Source organism: Arachis duranensis, chromosome 10 (genome assembly GCF_000817695.3).
Source record: "Arachis duranensis cultivar V14167 chromosome 10, aradu.V14167.gnm2.J7QH, whole genome shotgun sequence".
Taxonomy (NCBI): domain Eukaryota; kingdom Viridiplantae; phylum Streptophyta; class Magnoliopsida; order Fabales; family Fabaceae; genus Arachis; species Arachis duranensis.
This window is the reverse complement of record NC_029781.3, coordinates 103,616,585-103,632,927: the sequence shown is the minus strand read 5'-3', so window position 1 is coordinate 103,632,927 and position 16,343 is coordinate 103,616,585. Positions and strand designations below refer to the sequence as shown.

The window sequence follows — 16,343 nt, the reverse complement described above, 5'->3', positions numbered from 1 at the left end:
CCAGTGCCACCTTAATAAATAAGCTGACATCACTTGTCAATATTATGTGATTATCTATAGGCAAGACCAAAATATGTAATCAATAAAGGATGTATTTTTTCTCTAACAAAAAAAATATTGTTAATAAGGTACATGATGATATTCAATGCTGAAAAGAATGTGTTATTGAGTGACCACTAGATTTTCGTTTGAAGATCCTAAGAATGAAAAAGATATTACATTAAAAGATTCAAATGAACATGTGAAAAATATTAAGAAAAAGGTAATAGAATGAAACAATTTAACCTTGTCTTTTTTATTTGAGTTAATGCATACATATATAATTTTCTTTTATCAACTAGAATGAGACCCGCGCGATGCGCGGGACGGTAAATTAATGATAGTATATAATAATATTAAAAATTGTCATGTTTTGTAGAAATAAATTAAATATGTGTAAATTGAAGCTAAATTTAAAAGGTGTTTTATTTTAAATAATTTGTAGTACAAAAGATTTGGATGTTGGAGTTGTACAAATTGACATTTTTATTTTAAATAATTTTGTGGCGCTCGCCCTCCTTTTTTTTTGTTGGTTGTTATTTGTTAGAGTTGGTGCTTTCTTCTTTTTGTCGTAGGTTCTTGTGAAGACATGTTCTTTATGAATTGTTAAGTTTGATGCACTTTCTATTGTGTTATTTGGTTCCATCTTTGTATGTATGTTCTTCTTTATAAGATGTGTCTTGAATTTGTATGGTTTTCTTTCTCTTTAATCTCTTGATGGGATGGTGCTTTAATGTCATTATTTTTCTGAAATGTCATTAGATTTGAAGCAGTTGTGCCCAATAAGTTTTTTGCGTTGCCATCAAATAGTACAAAAGTTGTTGTAACACTTTGATCTAAAACTTTTAATTGAATTCTGAACCTAAAATAAGTATTGGGCTAGCAACTAATAATTTGATAGATGAGATTATGAAAAGTATATAGAGTTACCTTATTGTTGGATATTGTAGTGTTTGATTACATGTGCCACAAATGTAGTTGTTTCTTTTTTTTATATGCTTTCTTCTAACCCTTTTTACATTTAACATAGTTCCATCCTAATTTGTCATCAATTTTGTTTATAGTTGCTAAAATTGTGAAGATCTTTTCCTATTCCAATATTCAATTTATGTTATTATTAGGTATATGGTATTTAAGTAAGTATGAATGTATGATGCATGTTGTGATTTTTTTGTCATACCTGATCATCAGATTCTCATTACAGTTCGGAAATAAATTTTTTGTGCTAAATTTGATGTTATGTGAAGGAATAGTGATAAGAGACTTATATATATAGTTTAAATGGTATAGAATTTAAATACTTATAACGTAAAATTTATTATGATTAATAATATTATTATGACATTTGTAATATGGATGTTTATTATCTTTAGTGAGTTATTTATAAAAATTAATAAATTAATTGTTGCGGTTATAAATTTATTATATTGTTTATAACGGTAAGATATAATAAATAATTTAATGTATTTGGAGATTACAAATTTGTTGGATTTTATTTTTTAGTTTTTTATTTGTATCTAATATGAAAATGTATGTCTAATATCATATTTTTTTGTTTTGTTTTGATACTCTTTTAATAAATTTGTTTTTTTTTTTTAGTTTTCAAATATTCTTTTCAAAATTTATATTGGTAAAATAAAATAGAATTTGTTTTTAATAATAAGTAAAAACTACAATAATAGTTCTTTGTACCTATTGTTACTTCTAAAAATTAAAATGATTACTTTTTTTACCAAAGATACAGAGACTCGAACTCGCGACCAATATGGGAGACTATGCCATTTGAGGTATAACTCATTGGCAAAAATTAAAATGATTATAATAAATATAATTAAAGTAATAAAATATAATTTTTATTTTTTAAACTTTTAATTTATAAATTAATTGTTGCAGTTATAAATTTATTGTATTGTTTATAACGGTAAAATATAATAAATATAGGAATATGAATTCAATATATTTGGAGGTTACAAATTTATTGGATTCTATTTTTTAGTTTTTTATTTGTATATTTTATTTTTTGCTGATTTGGAAATAATAGTTGATTTGGCAAGAATCGAGTGGTTGATTCTAAAGTTGTGCCAAGTAAGCAATATTATTGATATGACATTAATAAAAGGAAAAAAATGTCTCAAAAGTAATGTGGTGCATGCTTATGTATCTACTTTTATATATTAAGAATAGATGAGTTGGACAGGAGCTCCTGTAAGAAAAGTCGAACGTAACAGGTGGTTGATTGGTATTTTTGCTATTATTTGAAATACGTGGTTGGAAAGGAATGTCAAGATTTTCAAGAATCAAGAAATATGTATTGCGGAAGTTATTACCAAGTCGATTAGGAGCTACAAAGAGTGAGTTGGTTTTGTTCAGTCTAGTTATTGATAACAATACCAGAGATAATTTTAGTTTTTTTGTTTAGTATTTATATGAGCAATGCTAGGGGCCATCGATTTTTGTGATTGTTAGCCATCAACTAGCCATCAATGATGATTTGATGGTGTGAGATTAGTATGAGATTTCATCCAATAGCTCACCTTCCTCTGCTGGTTACATGCTGGCCAAAATTCAATAAAACTGCTGGCCCTAGACTTTTCCTATTTATATTATAATTCTGGATTTTTTAAATGCTTCACCTTACTGTATTGAGTTTCTTATTTCAAAAATTGAAATGAATTGCACAATAAAAATATGAGAAATTTAATTATTTAGTAAGACTTATATATGTAGTTTAAATGGTATGGAATTTAAATACTTATAACGTAAAATTTATTATGATTAATAATATTATTATGACATTTGTAATATGGATTTTATTACCTTTAGTGAGTTATTTATAAAAATTAATAAATTAATTGTTACGGTTATAAATTTATTGTATTGTTTATAAGGGTAAGATATAATAAATATAGGAATACGAATTCAATGTATTTGGAGGTTACAAATTTATTGGATTCTATTTTTTAGTTTTTTATTTGTATCTAATATGAAAATGTATGTCTAATATCATATATTTTTTGGTTTCGTTTTGATACTCTTTTAATAAATTTGTTTTTTTTTAGTTTTCAAATATTCTTTTCAAAATTTATATTGGTAAAATAAAATAGAATTTGTTTTTAATAATAAGTAAAAACTACAATAATAGTTCTTTGTACCTAGTGTTACTTCTAAAAATTAAAATGATTATTTTTTTACCAAAAATACAGAGACTCGAACTCGCAACCAATATGGGAGACTATGCCATTTGAGGTATAATTCATTGGCAAAAATTAAAATGATTATAATAAATATAATTATAGTAATAAAATATAATTTTCATTTTTTAAACTTTTAATTTATAAATTAATTGTTGCGGTTATAAATTTATTGTATTGTCTATAACGGTAAGATATAATAAATATAGGAATATGAATTCAATATATTTGGAGGTTACAAATTTATTGGATTCTATTTTTTAGTTTTTTTTTTTATATATTTTATTTTTTTGCTGATTTGAAAATAATAGTTGATTTGGCAAGAATTGAGTGGTTGATTCTAAAATTGTGCCAAGTAAGCAATATTGCTGACATGGCATTAGTAGGAGAAAAGAAATGTCTCAAAAGTAATGTGGTGCATGCTTATGTATCTACTTTTATATATTAAGAATAGATGATCCATGATAAAATTTAATAGTGTTGTCTAATTCATGTAATCGATTCTACCTATTAGAATAAGACTTTGTTTTTGTTATTGATTTATTATTTAATTGTGCTATTATTTAGTCTTGTCTATGGCACAACATTTCCCTTTTAAGTTTTTTTCTATGTTTCTCCTCAAAAAGTTGTGATTATCTTAACAGAAGTTGTGTTTATTATTACAAAATTCTATGTATATCGTCTAAAAAATTTCTCTGTTTTCTCCATTTATTTCCTTTAAAATATTGTATATCTAAGTTCAAAAAATTTCTACGTTTTTCTCAATAAATTTCTACAATTTTGCCTGTGTTGATCTATTAGAAAAAGTTGCTATTACCTCAAAATTTTTTGCATTTATCATAACAAAATTTATGTTTATCATCAATAAATTTATTTGTTTTTTTCAGTTATTTATCTTTAAAATATTTGTTTTCTTCAATACCTTCAAAAAATTCATGTATTTACCACCACAAAAATTTTATGTTTAACATCAATAAGTTTTCATGTTTTTTTCATTTGTTTTTCTTCGCAAAATTGTGTCCTCGCTTTCAAAAAATTTTATAAGTTTATTTAGTATTTTAAATTGCAAAAGTAAGAGTTTTGAGAAAAAGAAAAGTGAAAAATGGTGAAATATAAGAGATAAAAAACTCACAATTACGATACGTTTGGTTTGTATTTTTATTTTTTATTTTTATTTTTAATTTTTTATTTTTGAATTTTGTAAAAAAAAAAATAAAAACAGGAGATAAAAACAGAAAACAGAATTTTATTATTTTCAGTGTCTTTACTTTTTCTTTCACAAAATTCAAAAAATAAAAAACATTAAAAATAAAAATAGAAAATAAAAACGTAAACCAAACACACCCTTATACTTTTTAACTTTAACAAGTTAAAATTAAAAAAATAAACAATCAAACGGTTTACCCAATATTTATAAAATAGATATGGACACACGAACATTTCGACTTTTAAACAATAATATGAAAGTGTGGTCTGTGGTGGCATTGACTTGCCCATGACTAAGGTGACTATGAGCAATTCACCAATCTGGTTGTGACATTTGGCATGTTTGACTATAGGTGAGGGACTATTTGAATTGCTTACACGCGATAAGTTCACTAATGATGCGCGGTAAAAATCTAACATATCAATAAAAAATAGTGTTTAACAACAAATTATTGGAGAGAGAATCTGAAAATTTTAAAAAATGTAATATGGAAGGATTGTGAAAAATTGTGCACAAAATCGATGAAGAAGAAGGCCATCATTGGAGAGGCTTGTTGTGAAAAGGGTTTATGGAGAACTAGGGTTCGAATAGTAGATCTTCATCAAGTATCGAAAGGTGGTGCCCACTTAGTTTCGACGACATGTTATTCTTGGGACGTCGTATTGGAGAGCGGGACGCCAGGGCGTGGAGTAGTGGTCCGTGTTAAAGTTGTTGGACACTGAAAGGAGCACAGGGAACCGTCATGGGGCTGGATGTATCGATTTTTTTTCTTTTGGGGCCAAAGATTGGGATCGTAGGTTGGCTCAGATCTAAGAAATTGAACCCTAACTTGCTATCCAACCCGGTTCCCAAATAGAAGCTACATGCCGATAATCTCACCATTATTGTCGCACGGTCGGACTGGCAGCAGACTTGGAAGAGGCAGCGCCACTTATTCTTAGTAGCAACCATCGTTGGACTGGTCACTATCACCGTTGGGGGTGTGAAACCCTTATGTTGTGCCCATGGCTTTAATCCATTCAGTTCAAGGTCTAGAAGAAAACAAATTTTTGGGTCTTAAAATTACTATATTGCCAACGCGGTAAAAGACCATAAGTTACAGCACTTAGTTTAACGCTAATCTTTATCCCCGCTTCGATTGATTGATTTGAACAAAAGCAGCACTATCACACGTTTAGACACCACATTCTTAGTTACCAAAAATTGGCCTAATATAAATGCACGATAACACCCGTGAGAGGTGCAAAAAAAAAAAAAGACGATTTAAATTTATCAACGACACACATTGAAGATATTATTAAATTTAAAAATCAATTTAACCGATTTTTATAAAATAAATCTCGATGCACGCACATGTCTTAGAGAATATAAATGTGCAATAACGCACGTAAGAAGGCGCAAAAAGGGTTAGACAGCTTAATCGTAGACTTTAATGTTTTATCTTTAATAAAACAATTGTTTGACATGCTGCCAAAAATTATTGATGGTCTTGAGGGTCTTTTCGTATTTTCATCCATTTTTACCGTATTTTTTGTAATAGAAACTGATGTAAATTTTAAATCGGCCTGATTCAATTTTCTGACCATTTAAATATTTAAACCGGTAAAACAGGTTCAACCAACTCGCAAGTTGATGATGTCAGCGTATGTGAGTAAGGACCTCAGCATGACATCAGCCTGTGAATTTGTTGGCAAATTATTAAAAAAACTTGCCCCCTAGTTTATATTAATTATATGAACTAATTAATGAATTAAATTGTTATTTGTTATACATAGTATTTTTATTAAATAAATCACATAAATAAAATTAAGTTATATTTATAAATTTAAAAGCAAAATATTTTTTAATTGCTATTTTGTATTTTCATGATTATGATCTTTATTTTTTTATAAATTAAATATTTTAGAAGTATATTAAATATAGATTAATTAATGAGTTATTAAAATATAAATATAATAGTTTAGTTAATACAAAATAACTAAAAAATATATTTATTATAAAAATAAACAATTAAATTAAATTTTATATAATTATTTAATTATGATTAAATCAACCAATTTAATTTGTAATTTACCGCTTAAATTAATATTTCAGTAGTGACCGAATAGTCTTAACCGGTTCGATTCTAAAAACTATAAATAAAACAAATGACTTGTTAAGTTATGTTGACTTATTATGGTTTTATTCGAAAATGTCTGATAATTAAAGAAAATTAGCTAAAAATAGTCTGACATCTTATTTAGTATTTATTAATTGTCGTGAAAATTAATGAATGTTAAATAAATCAAATTTTGGCTTTTTTCTTGTTCTCTAGTATTATTAAATTTTATTTATAGACAACTAATAAATGTTAAATAAAATAAATTTTAACTATTTTTTTGTGTCCCCTAATATTACTGGATTTTATTCATCCGTAAAATCTGTATCATTTAGTATTTTGCCTTAATAATAAAGCTAGCATTAATTGTTTGTTGAATTATTTTCTTGGTCATTCTTCAAGTATATAATTTATTAATTTCACGCGAAGTGTTATGTACATATTAGAAACTAATCGTTAAATTAACTATTATGTGTTTATACAATTTTACACCAAATATATAATTTTATATTTTAATATATATTTTATATAAATAACTATTTTTTAGGTATGTTTAGTATAATTAATTATTTTATGCTTAATTTTTTTGTTGGAAGCATAGTGTTTTTTGTATATATATTATGGTTTTCCAACATCATAATTAACAAACCGTAACATAATAAAAGAATCAAATTTGTAATAGATGAATAATTAAATTTATTTATAGTAATACAATAATTTTTTTTTTGTAATATACCAAATACATATTTCTATACGTAAACTGTGAATTCTCATTAAAAATTTGTGTGTACTTGTGTCAAGAATAATACGTATATTTTTATATGTGATAGTTAATTACTTACTGATTTTTATATATATAGGTAATTAATGTTATTTTGAACCGTGGATTTATTTGCATTAAAAATGTTTCTGTACTTTTGTTAATAATATTTATGTATTTATTGCAATTAATGTATTGGATACCTTTCTAACTATATATATGTATAGCTGTGATTACACTGTATCTTTTGTAGATTTAGGTAGCAGTAATCAAAGATGGTTGGTGCCATTAGAATTGTGAGCTTATTCTTGTTTCACTTTTTCTTGGTGACTCAATCAGCACCCACAAAAAATCTTGTGAATCAAGTTCCAGGGTTTGATGGAAAACTACCTTCCAAACACTATGCCGGGTACTCAAATAACTCTATCAACAAATTATATGTTTTATTAGTTTATATCTAGTTATTACATATTTATAATTCAAAATATCTATAAAAATAAGAGCATATAGAAAGAAATTCAATCAGTGAAATACATCGATTGAATTTAAATTTTACAGATAACATCTGATTTACTACATTAGATTATCGAATAATTTTAGATCTGATTTATAACTATTTTAAATTAGATATTATCTGATAAAAAATTATTTATTAGATTGTTTTTTTTTAATATTAGTTATTTTTATCTATATTATTTAAGCAACTAATATTTAGTAATTAAAAACAACGTTTATTATTTTTTTAAAATTTTAAAATGTCTCGTATTTGGATATCCAAAATTTGTTAAATTGGATCAGATCTAAAGGTAAAAAAAAAAGGTGTATATTAAATTTGATTTTTTTTAGTGGATATAAAATTAATATTTGTAATTATGTTTATTACATATTTATAATTATGTTTATTACATATTTATAATTATAAAAATTTTAATATTTGTTAATTTAAAAATTATAATTTTTTTATATTTTTAAAAATTATAAATTTATTAAAATAGTTAAAAAATTATATATATGTTATTTAATTTTTTGTAATTTATATTGTTTAATATCTAATAATAAAAGAATAAAAAAATGAGATTTAACGGGATTGACCTACCAACTCGCTATTAAACGGATCGGAATAAAATTTTACTCATGTTAAGGCCATCTCATTAGGTAAGACGAGACAAGCCAACTCACTAAAAAATAAACTTTTAATGGAACGAGTTTTTTCGTTGACCACCTCTAATTATAATTCTTAAGATGCATATATAAAATATATGTATGAAATATTGAATTGCAAAAATTCTTATATTTTTACTCTTAATTTGGTGAATCAAGGTATGTGACGGTAGATGAAGATCATGGAAAGAACCTATATTATTATTTTGTTGAATCAGAGTCCGACCCGAAAAAGGACCCGGTGGTTCTATGGCTTAATGGTGGACCCGGTTGTTCCAGCTTCGATGGTTTTGTATATGAGCATGGTAATTATCATCCTAATCTATCTATTTTTCCATTTACAAATGTAATTATCATCCCATTCTGTTGGCTCAGATCTCATTTGGATTACCAAAATTTAAATAGAAAAGTATTCAAACATAAAGAAAAGCTAAATAAAATATCATTTTTTTAATATTTACAAAAATAAATAAATAGTGAATAATTATAAAAATGTATTTTCGAAACAATTATAAAATCGGCATATTTCAGATGTTGAGATTCCATCATAAAATACACATATCTCGAATTCTCAATATCCAAAATCAGCCATATACATATCTCGAATAGTGTACTCAATATATAATTCGTCGTGATTCTATCACAGTCACAACATCTGAAATATACCTATTTTATAATTATTCTCTCAACTTTCGAGATATATCCCAAAATACATTTTTATAACATCTCACAATTTATTTATTTTTGTAAATATTATATTTATTTAATATAAATAAAAAAATCTCTTAAAATTTAACCATGATATATATATATATATATATCACTAATTTTTATATAAAAAATAATTACTAATTAATCAAATACTGTATATAAGAATACATACTTAACATCTCATTATTTTTTTATCATACTGTGGTAAACAAATTTAATTATTCGTCTATTACATATTTGATTATTTAATAAAAAAATTATGTTTTAAAAATTATTATTACATCATTCACTGCACTACATCCGACAGTTAATAGCGATTATAGAGTCGGATAACAATAACGATTGTCAATTCACTAAAAGATAATGTGTGGTTAAATTTTTAACAGTACTTAATAATAATCGTTGAAATAATCACTATTAAATAATATTTTATTGCGATATATTTCTGCGACAGTTCTAACCGTTGATAAACCATAAACTAGTCTACTTATAAATGACAGCGATTATTAATCGCCGCAAAATACCATTCGTCGAAAAGCTATCTTTCTGCCGATGTTTCAGCACATATTATCCAGATATTTTAATCATTCTTCTATGGTATATTTTTCTTATTTGTATATGTTTCAGGTCCATTTAATTTTGAAAAACCAAAGGCTAAAGGAGTCTTGCCTAAGTTGACTCTCAACAAATATAGTTGGTCAAAGGTATGAGAATTATTTTCTTTTGTCTCTGACTCTCTATGCCATATGTTTCCTGTTGTATAAATTGTATTATTATATTCAACTAAAAAACTTAATAATTTGTTGTAACAAATTGTACATATAAATAATTCAACCTCCTTTTTTTTTTTATTATAGGTTTCAAATATCATATACTTGGATTCCCCTGCTGGAGTTGGGTTCTCTTACGCAAAAAATGAATCAGCTTATGAAACTGGGGATATAAGAGTTGCCCATGATACACACGTTTTTCTCCTTAAGGTTGTCATAGATTTTTTACATTTTTTATAAAATATATAAATTTTTAGATAGTTTAATTTTTGATACACTGATAATATAAAACGTTTTACGATTGTCGTTCAATCACATCTATTTTTTTAAATGACCATTCATGTTGATAATATAAAATGTATTTTATTTTTATTGATCGATGTGATTTTATTTGATCATTAGATGTATGTAAAAAACTATTTTATGATAAAAATACGTACCTTAAAATTAAATATTTATGTGTTCTTGATCACTAATAAAAAAATCCATGAATTTCAATAAACAAATTTATATGACTCAAAAACCAAGATATATAAGTATTTAATTTATGTTAAAAATTTATTTGTTCATATGAAAAAGTAATTAGAGATCTATTTACTATTTTCGAAAAATAAAATAAAATAAAAATATTCGAATAAAATCAATGAATGCTTATGCTTTTATTCCTGAACAAATTAAACCAGTGGTTTCAACTGTACCCTGAGTTCCAACACAACCAATTTTTCTTAGCTGGAGAATCATTTGCTGGGATTTATGTGCCTACTCTTGCTAATAACATAGTGAAAGGTAATAACTTATGTCATGAAATTAAACTGAAAGTGTTGAATTTCATGTGTTAGAATTTAGAATCACAATTATTATATTTTTTTTTCTATCTTTCTCAGGAATAATTGACGAAGATGCAAGGATGCAGTCAAAAATAAATTTCAAGGTCTTGATCCTTTACTTTATTAAGTGATCACAATTCACATGTATATTATATGGTGAAAACTCAGGTGAAGTCGATATTTGAGAGCCGTTAGATGAAAATTTAGTCAAATCAGTCCAATCATCTAACGGTTCTTAAGTATCAACTTCACGTGAAGTCGACTGCACCTGAGTTTTCACCATATTATATATGGTTTCAAGTTGGTACCTAATACAATCCGAATTCATTTATATTTCTATTGTAGGGTTACATGATAGGAAATGGTGTTTGTGATGATAAATTTGATGGCAATGCTCTTGTTCCGTTTGCATATGGGATGGGTCTTATTTCTGAAGAAATATTCAAGGTATATCATTAGTTATCACAACTTTGTATTATATTAACCTAGTTTAATTTATCCCTAAACCCTAAATACCAGAGTTGTCAAAGGAGTGAGCGAGTCTGAATAAATTTGAAAAATCAGGTTTATCCATTATTTTTTGACGGGTTAAAAAAATATTGGTTCGACTTGACTAGTCCAATTGACGAATTAAACAGGTTGGCTCATTTTTTATTTTTTCAAAAAAGTTATATTAAGAAAAATTATTATATAATTTAACATTTTTTAAGTTAATATTCAATTAGGAAGTTTCTTCATTATAAAATGGTACATGATGTAGGAGACAGAAAGTGTTTGCAAAGAAAGCTACTACAATCCTCAAACTAAGGATTGCGCATTACAACTTCTTAAAGTAAACCAGGTAATTCAATTATTAGGGCGTCAAAATAGGCTAAACTCATCAAGTCAGTCCATTTATCTATTTAAATGGGCGGGTTTTATTTCTAAAATTAAGCCCATTTAAATTTCGGATTAAACGGGTTGAGCCTGATTAATCCAAAAAAAATGATGGGTTAAATGGACTAACTTGCGGGCTAATAGGTGGCCCGTTTATTTTTCTTTAAAAAAAAACATTTTTACCCGATATTTCTTTCGATCTGACCCGAAAATTCAACCAATCAACTAAAAAATTGTTATTTTTAAAAATTTTGACCTAAAAGTGGTATTTTTTGTCAAAATATTCTTTTAAAAATAAAATTAAATGATAAATGAGCTAGCCCGTTTAACCCATCAAACTGACCATAAACGATCCGTAAAACAAACTTAAATGGACCAGTGCATTTAACCCATAAATTTAATGGGTCGGGCCTAATGGGCCGGGCTAGCCCGTTCCTATAATATTGTTCTCTAATGCTCTAATTAATGATGATTATGGTTATTTCAGCTTATTAGTGGGCTAAACATATATAACATTTTGGAACCATGTTACCATAGCAATGGAACAGACACAAGGACAAGATCTAATAATAATAGGTTGCCAGAAAGCTTTAAGCAATTGGGTGTATCAGAGAGAGGTTTGCCAGTTAGGAAGAGAATGTTTGGTCGTGCATGGCCTCATGGAGCTATTGTCAAAAATGGAATTGTCCCATCTTGGCCACAACTCATCCATGGAGGTGCTAATGTTCCATGCACTGTATGTTACTTTAATTTGCTTTGCAATTTTTTTAGGTGAAAACTCAGTTACAAATTTACGTGAAGTTAATAGTTGAAAGTCGTTAAATGATAATTTAGTCAAACCTGTCAAATCATTTGATGACACTCGATTATCAACTTCACATAAAATTAATTGCACTTGAACATCATCATCATCATCATTCGGTATAATTAAGTTTTTTCATCCTTGTTAAGCATTGCATTTTCTATGAATTGAAAGGAAACCAACATTTTGGAAAGTTGTTATTTATAAAGATATTTTTTATTTGTGTTTTTATTTTTTGTTTTAATTTTTAATATTTTTATTTTTAAAATTTTGTGAGCTATAAAGAAAAGAAAAAAAATATAAAGTAAAAGTAGAAAATAAAATTTTATTATTTTTATCATAAAAAATTTAAAATAAAAATATTAAAATAAAAACGTAAACCAAACGTATTTATAAAGTATATACCCACTTTCAATTTCCAACATTATTGATTTATATTTCCTGTGATCTCCTACATTAATCATTATTCCATGTTTGTAAAATAAAATGACAAGTCATTATGATCCTTAGGATGATGAAGTTGCTTTCCTATGGTTGAACAATGATGCAGTTAGAAAAGCAATTCACACAGCAGATGTAAGATTTCTCAAAAAATTATGTTATAGCATTGTTAGAAATATAACAATTTATATATCTTCATATATTACTCTAACTTATATTATATTAAACTTTTAGTATAAGTATTTTATGACATAATATTAAAATTTTTATAATAAAAATTTTTTAAATTCAATCTTTATTATATTCAAAAGAGATTTTTTTTATTGTAATATATTAAAAATATAATTATTTATATATCTTATCCTGTCGATTTAATTTTTTAAAATAAACTATTTATTAAAAGGGAGTCACTCAGATAAACACGCCTAAAATGTCTTTTTTTTAAAGATGTTTTTCAGTAATTAAAATTTAACATATATAATCGATTAAATCATGTTATTTTTGTCAAAATTAGGCTAGACAAATTGATTTAACCGAAAAAATGGTGAATCAAATATTGAACTGATCTAAATTAATATTATTTTTTTTATAAAAAATAACTATAATACCTTTATTATAGAGAATGATTAAAATATTCTCATTATATATATATATATATATAAAATTTAAGATTCTCAAAATTAATATATATAATAAAAGTATTTTAGTCATTTTCTATAATAAGGTATTGTAATCATTTTTTATAAAAAAAATAATATTAACTTAGACCAGTTCAAGATTTGATTCATCATTTTTTGGTCAAATTAATTTGTCTAACTTAATTTTGACAAAAATAACACAATTTAACCGATTATATGTGTCAAATTTTAATTATTAAAAAATATATTTATAAAAAAAACGTTTTCAATATCTCCCTTGTTGAAAAGCACAAAAAGTACTAACAAATTATAATTATGATTGTATCAAAACAGAAAAGTTTGGTTAACAAATGGGTGTTATGCACGGACCAACTTTCTTACCACCATACTCTTGGAAGCATGATCAAGTATCACCAATACCTAACTTTCAGCGGTTATCGAGCACTTATATTTAGGTGAATTTTCTCAAATTTATTTTCATCCTACAAAAAATTAACACATATAAAAGAGAAAAAAAAGTTTAAAAGTCAACAATTTTTTACTTATACTAGTATTTTATTGGTACATTTGAACATTAATAGATTTACTGTTTTACTGTTGGCCAAAAATAATAAATTGTGCTAGTAAATTCTAAAATGTTGAATTCCAAATCATCTACTTTTTGGTTGCTTAATTAACAAGTAAGAATGCAAAAACTATTGTGTGTTGGCAGTGGTGATCATGACTTGTGTGTTCCATATACTGGAAGCCAAGCATGGACAAGTTCATTGGGATATCAGATTATAGATGAATGGAGGCCTTGGTTTATAGATGGTCAAGTTGCCGGGTAAGTGTATAATTTTATGAGCAATGTTATATGATCGGTAAATATTGTTTTTTTTGTCAATATTTAATTAATAATAATTTACATTTAAATTTATAAGAGTTTTATACACAAAAAGCATATAGTTTGTATATATATTTATTAGAATTTACACGCATAAATTAATACAGTTTGCACTTATATTTTTTTATAATTTATACACATGAATTAGTAAAAGACAAAAAACTACTTTTGATTTTTGTCCTAAGATTAAAATAATGACCCAACCTAAATTGCAGATAACCAGGTTTTTGATCTAACCGACCGAATTAGGGGTGGAGCTAAAAAAAATATTAGAAGAAGGATAAAATTATTTACACAATAAAATAATATTAAAATAAATTTTTGAGGAGGACTAAACTGAAATTTACATATAGTTTACATGTAAAAAATTAAAATTAGGGGGGCCATTGCCCCCTTTCCCAGTATGTAGCTCCGCTCCTGGACCGAATCGAATTGAATTTGATAACTATGGGAATATGATCTTTTATTAACAATCTTATGAATTTGATCCAACAAAATTTGATTAATTAAGTTTCCTTTCTTGGTTAAGGTTTACACAAGGATACGAATTCAATCTTACATTTTTAACCATAAAGGTTTGTATACAAAATAAATTAAATTTTATGCTAAATTATATTAGATTGATGTATGTTGACTCTATTTTGTTACATTCGATACAGGGAGCTGGCCACACTGTTCCAGAATATAAGCCTAAAGAGTCATTGTACTTTTACAAACAATTTATTCATGGAAAGAAAATATGAGAAAAAGTACACAAATTGTAACAAGAGGCAATGTGGTCTATAAATTTTCCATATATCATTAAATTTTTCTAAAGTTATTGAGATGATATATGTAAAATTTGAGTATTTCCTCATTCAACAATATATGATCTGAATAATGATCCATTTAATTATTTCATGGAATTAAACTACTTTGCTTCTAATTCTACTTATCGTCTTGATGAATTAGCGGGTAATTAATTAATTACATCCTGCATTTTCACATATTATTCTGTTATAAAAATAATTAAGTCTTTTGTGAAAATACTTGTTAGGACTTAAATAAAAGCCGATATATTATAAAATTTACAACAACAGTGTTAATTATACAAATGAAATTCCGTTATTAAGTTAAAACACAATATTAATTAGAAGAAAAAAATAAAAAGACAAATATAAATCTAACTATGAATTCCTTTCACTGCAAAAATCAGAAAAAAAATGTTTATGATACTTATAAAATCAATATGGAACTCATATATTAATAACAATTTCGAGTAGTTATCCCACAGAAACAAAAAACAAAAAAATAGATCATTCAATCAAGAAATAAAAAAAATAAACAAAACAGAATAAGACCCATAAAAAATAACAAAGAAATAACCTTAAAGATATAGAAGATATCAAATAAAAATAAACACATTAGTCCTCTTTCGTGTATGTATAAATTCTGTACAAAATAATTAATTTGTGATTTTAAAATTATGAAAGATAGCTTATCCTTTCTTAGTTTTTAAATCTTAGTAATTTTTTTAATTAAAAGAATTAAAGCAAGATGCATCATGCACAATTAAGCATAAGACAACCAGCAAGATGCATTCAGAATTAGCATATAATATGATGAAAAAAAAAAGTAAAGACCGTGAAGAATGACTTACCCTTTCACACTGAATGAAGAAATCACTAAGTTGTCTCTTTGGTTTATTAGGGTCTTTTGACACCTTTTCACTTTCCATCTTTCTCATTGCCTTTGAAGACACCAATTCCTTTCTTATTCCTAGCAAATCTGACAACACCACACAAACATTACCAAATAGCACACAAGACACCCAAATATAAATATTTAATGCCTTAAATTTCATATAAAAATAAACAAGTAGTAGTATTACTTAACTTAACTTGACCAAAGAGCCTCTTCTCCCAACTGCTCCACAATTAAAGAACAGGTGAGTCAG

At 25.8% G+C, this 16,343-nt stretch overlaps 1 protein-coding gene across 1 annotated transcript; it reads left to right on the top strand.

The window, feature by feature from the left end:
* Positions 1 to 7,537: 7,537 nt before the first annotated feature.
* On the top strand, positions 7,538 to 15,307 carry LOC107472025 (serine carboxypeptidase-like 20). The gene is made up of 14 exons (XM_016091599.3): positions 7,538 to 7,704; positions 8,616 to 8,761; positions 9,795 to 9,871; positions 10,025 to 10,147; positions 10,621 to 10,723; positions 10,822 to 10,868; positions 11,110 to 11,211; positions 11,525 to 11,605; positions 12,128 to 12,376; positions 12,953 to 13,018; positions 13,855 to 13,976; positions 14,234 to 14,347; positions 14,937 to 14,982; positions 15,067 to 15,307. The coding sequence occupies exons 1-14, from the start codon at positions 7,571 to 7,573 to the stop codon at positions 15,148 to 15,150; spliced, it is 1,494 nt and encodes a 497-aa protein (XP_015947085.1). The 5' UTR covers positions 7,538 to 7,570; the 3' UTR covers positions 15,151 to 15,307.
* The last annotated feature ends 1,036 nt before the right edge of the window (positions 15,308 to 16,343 follow it).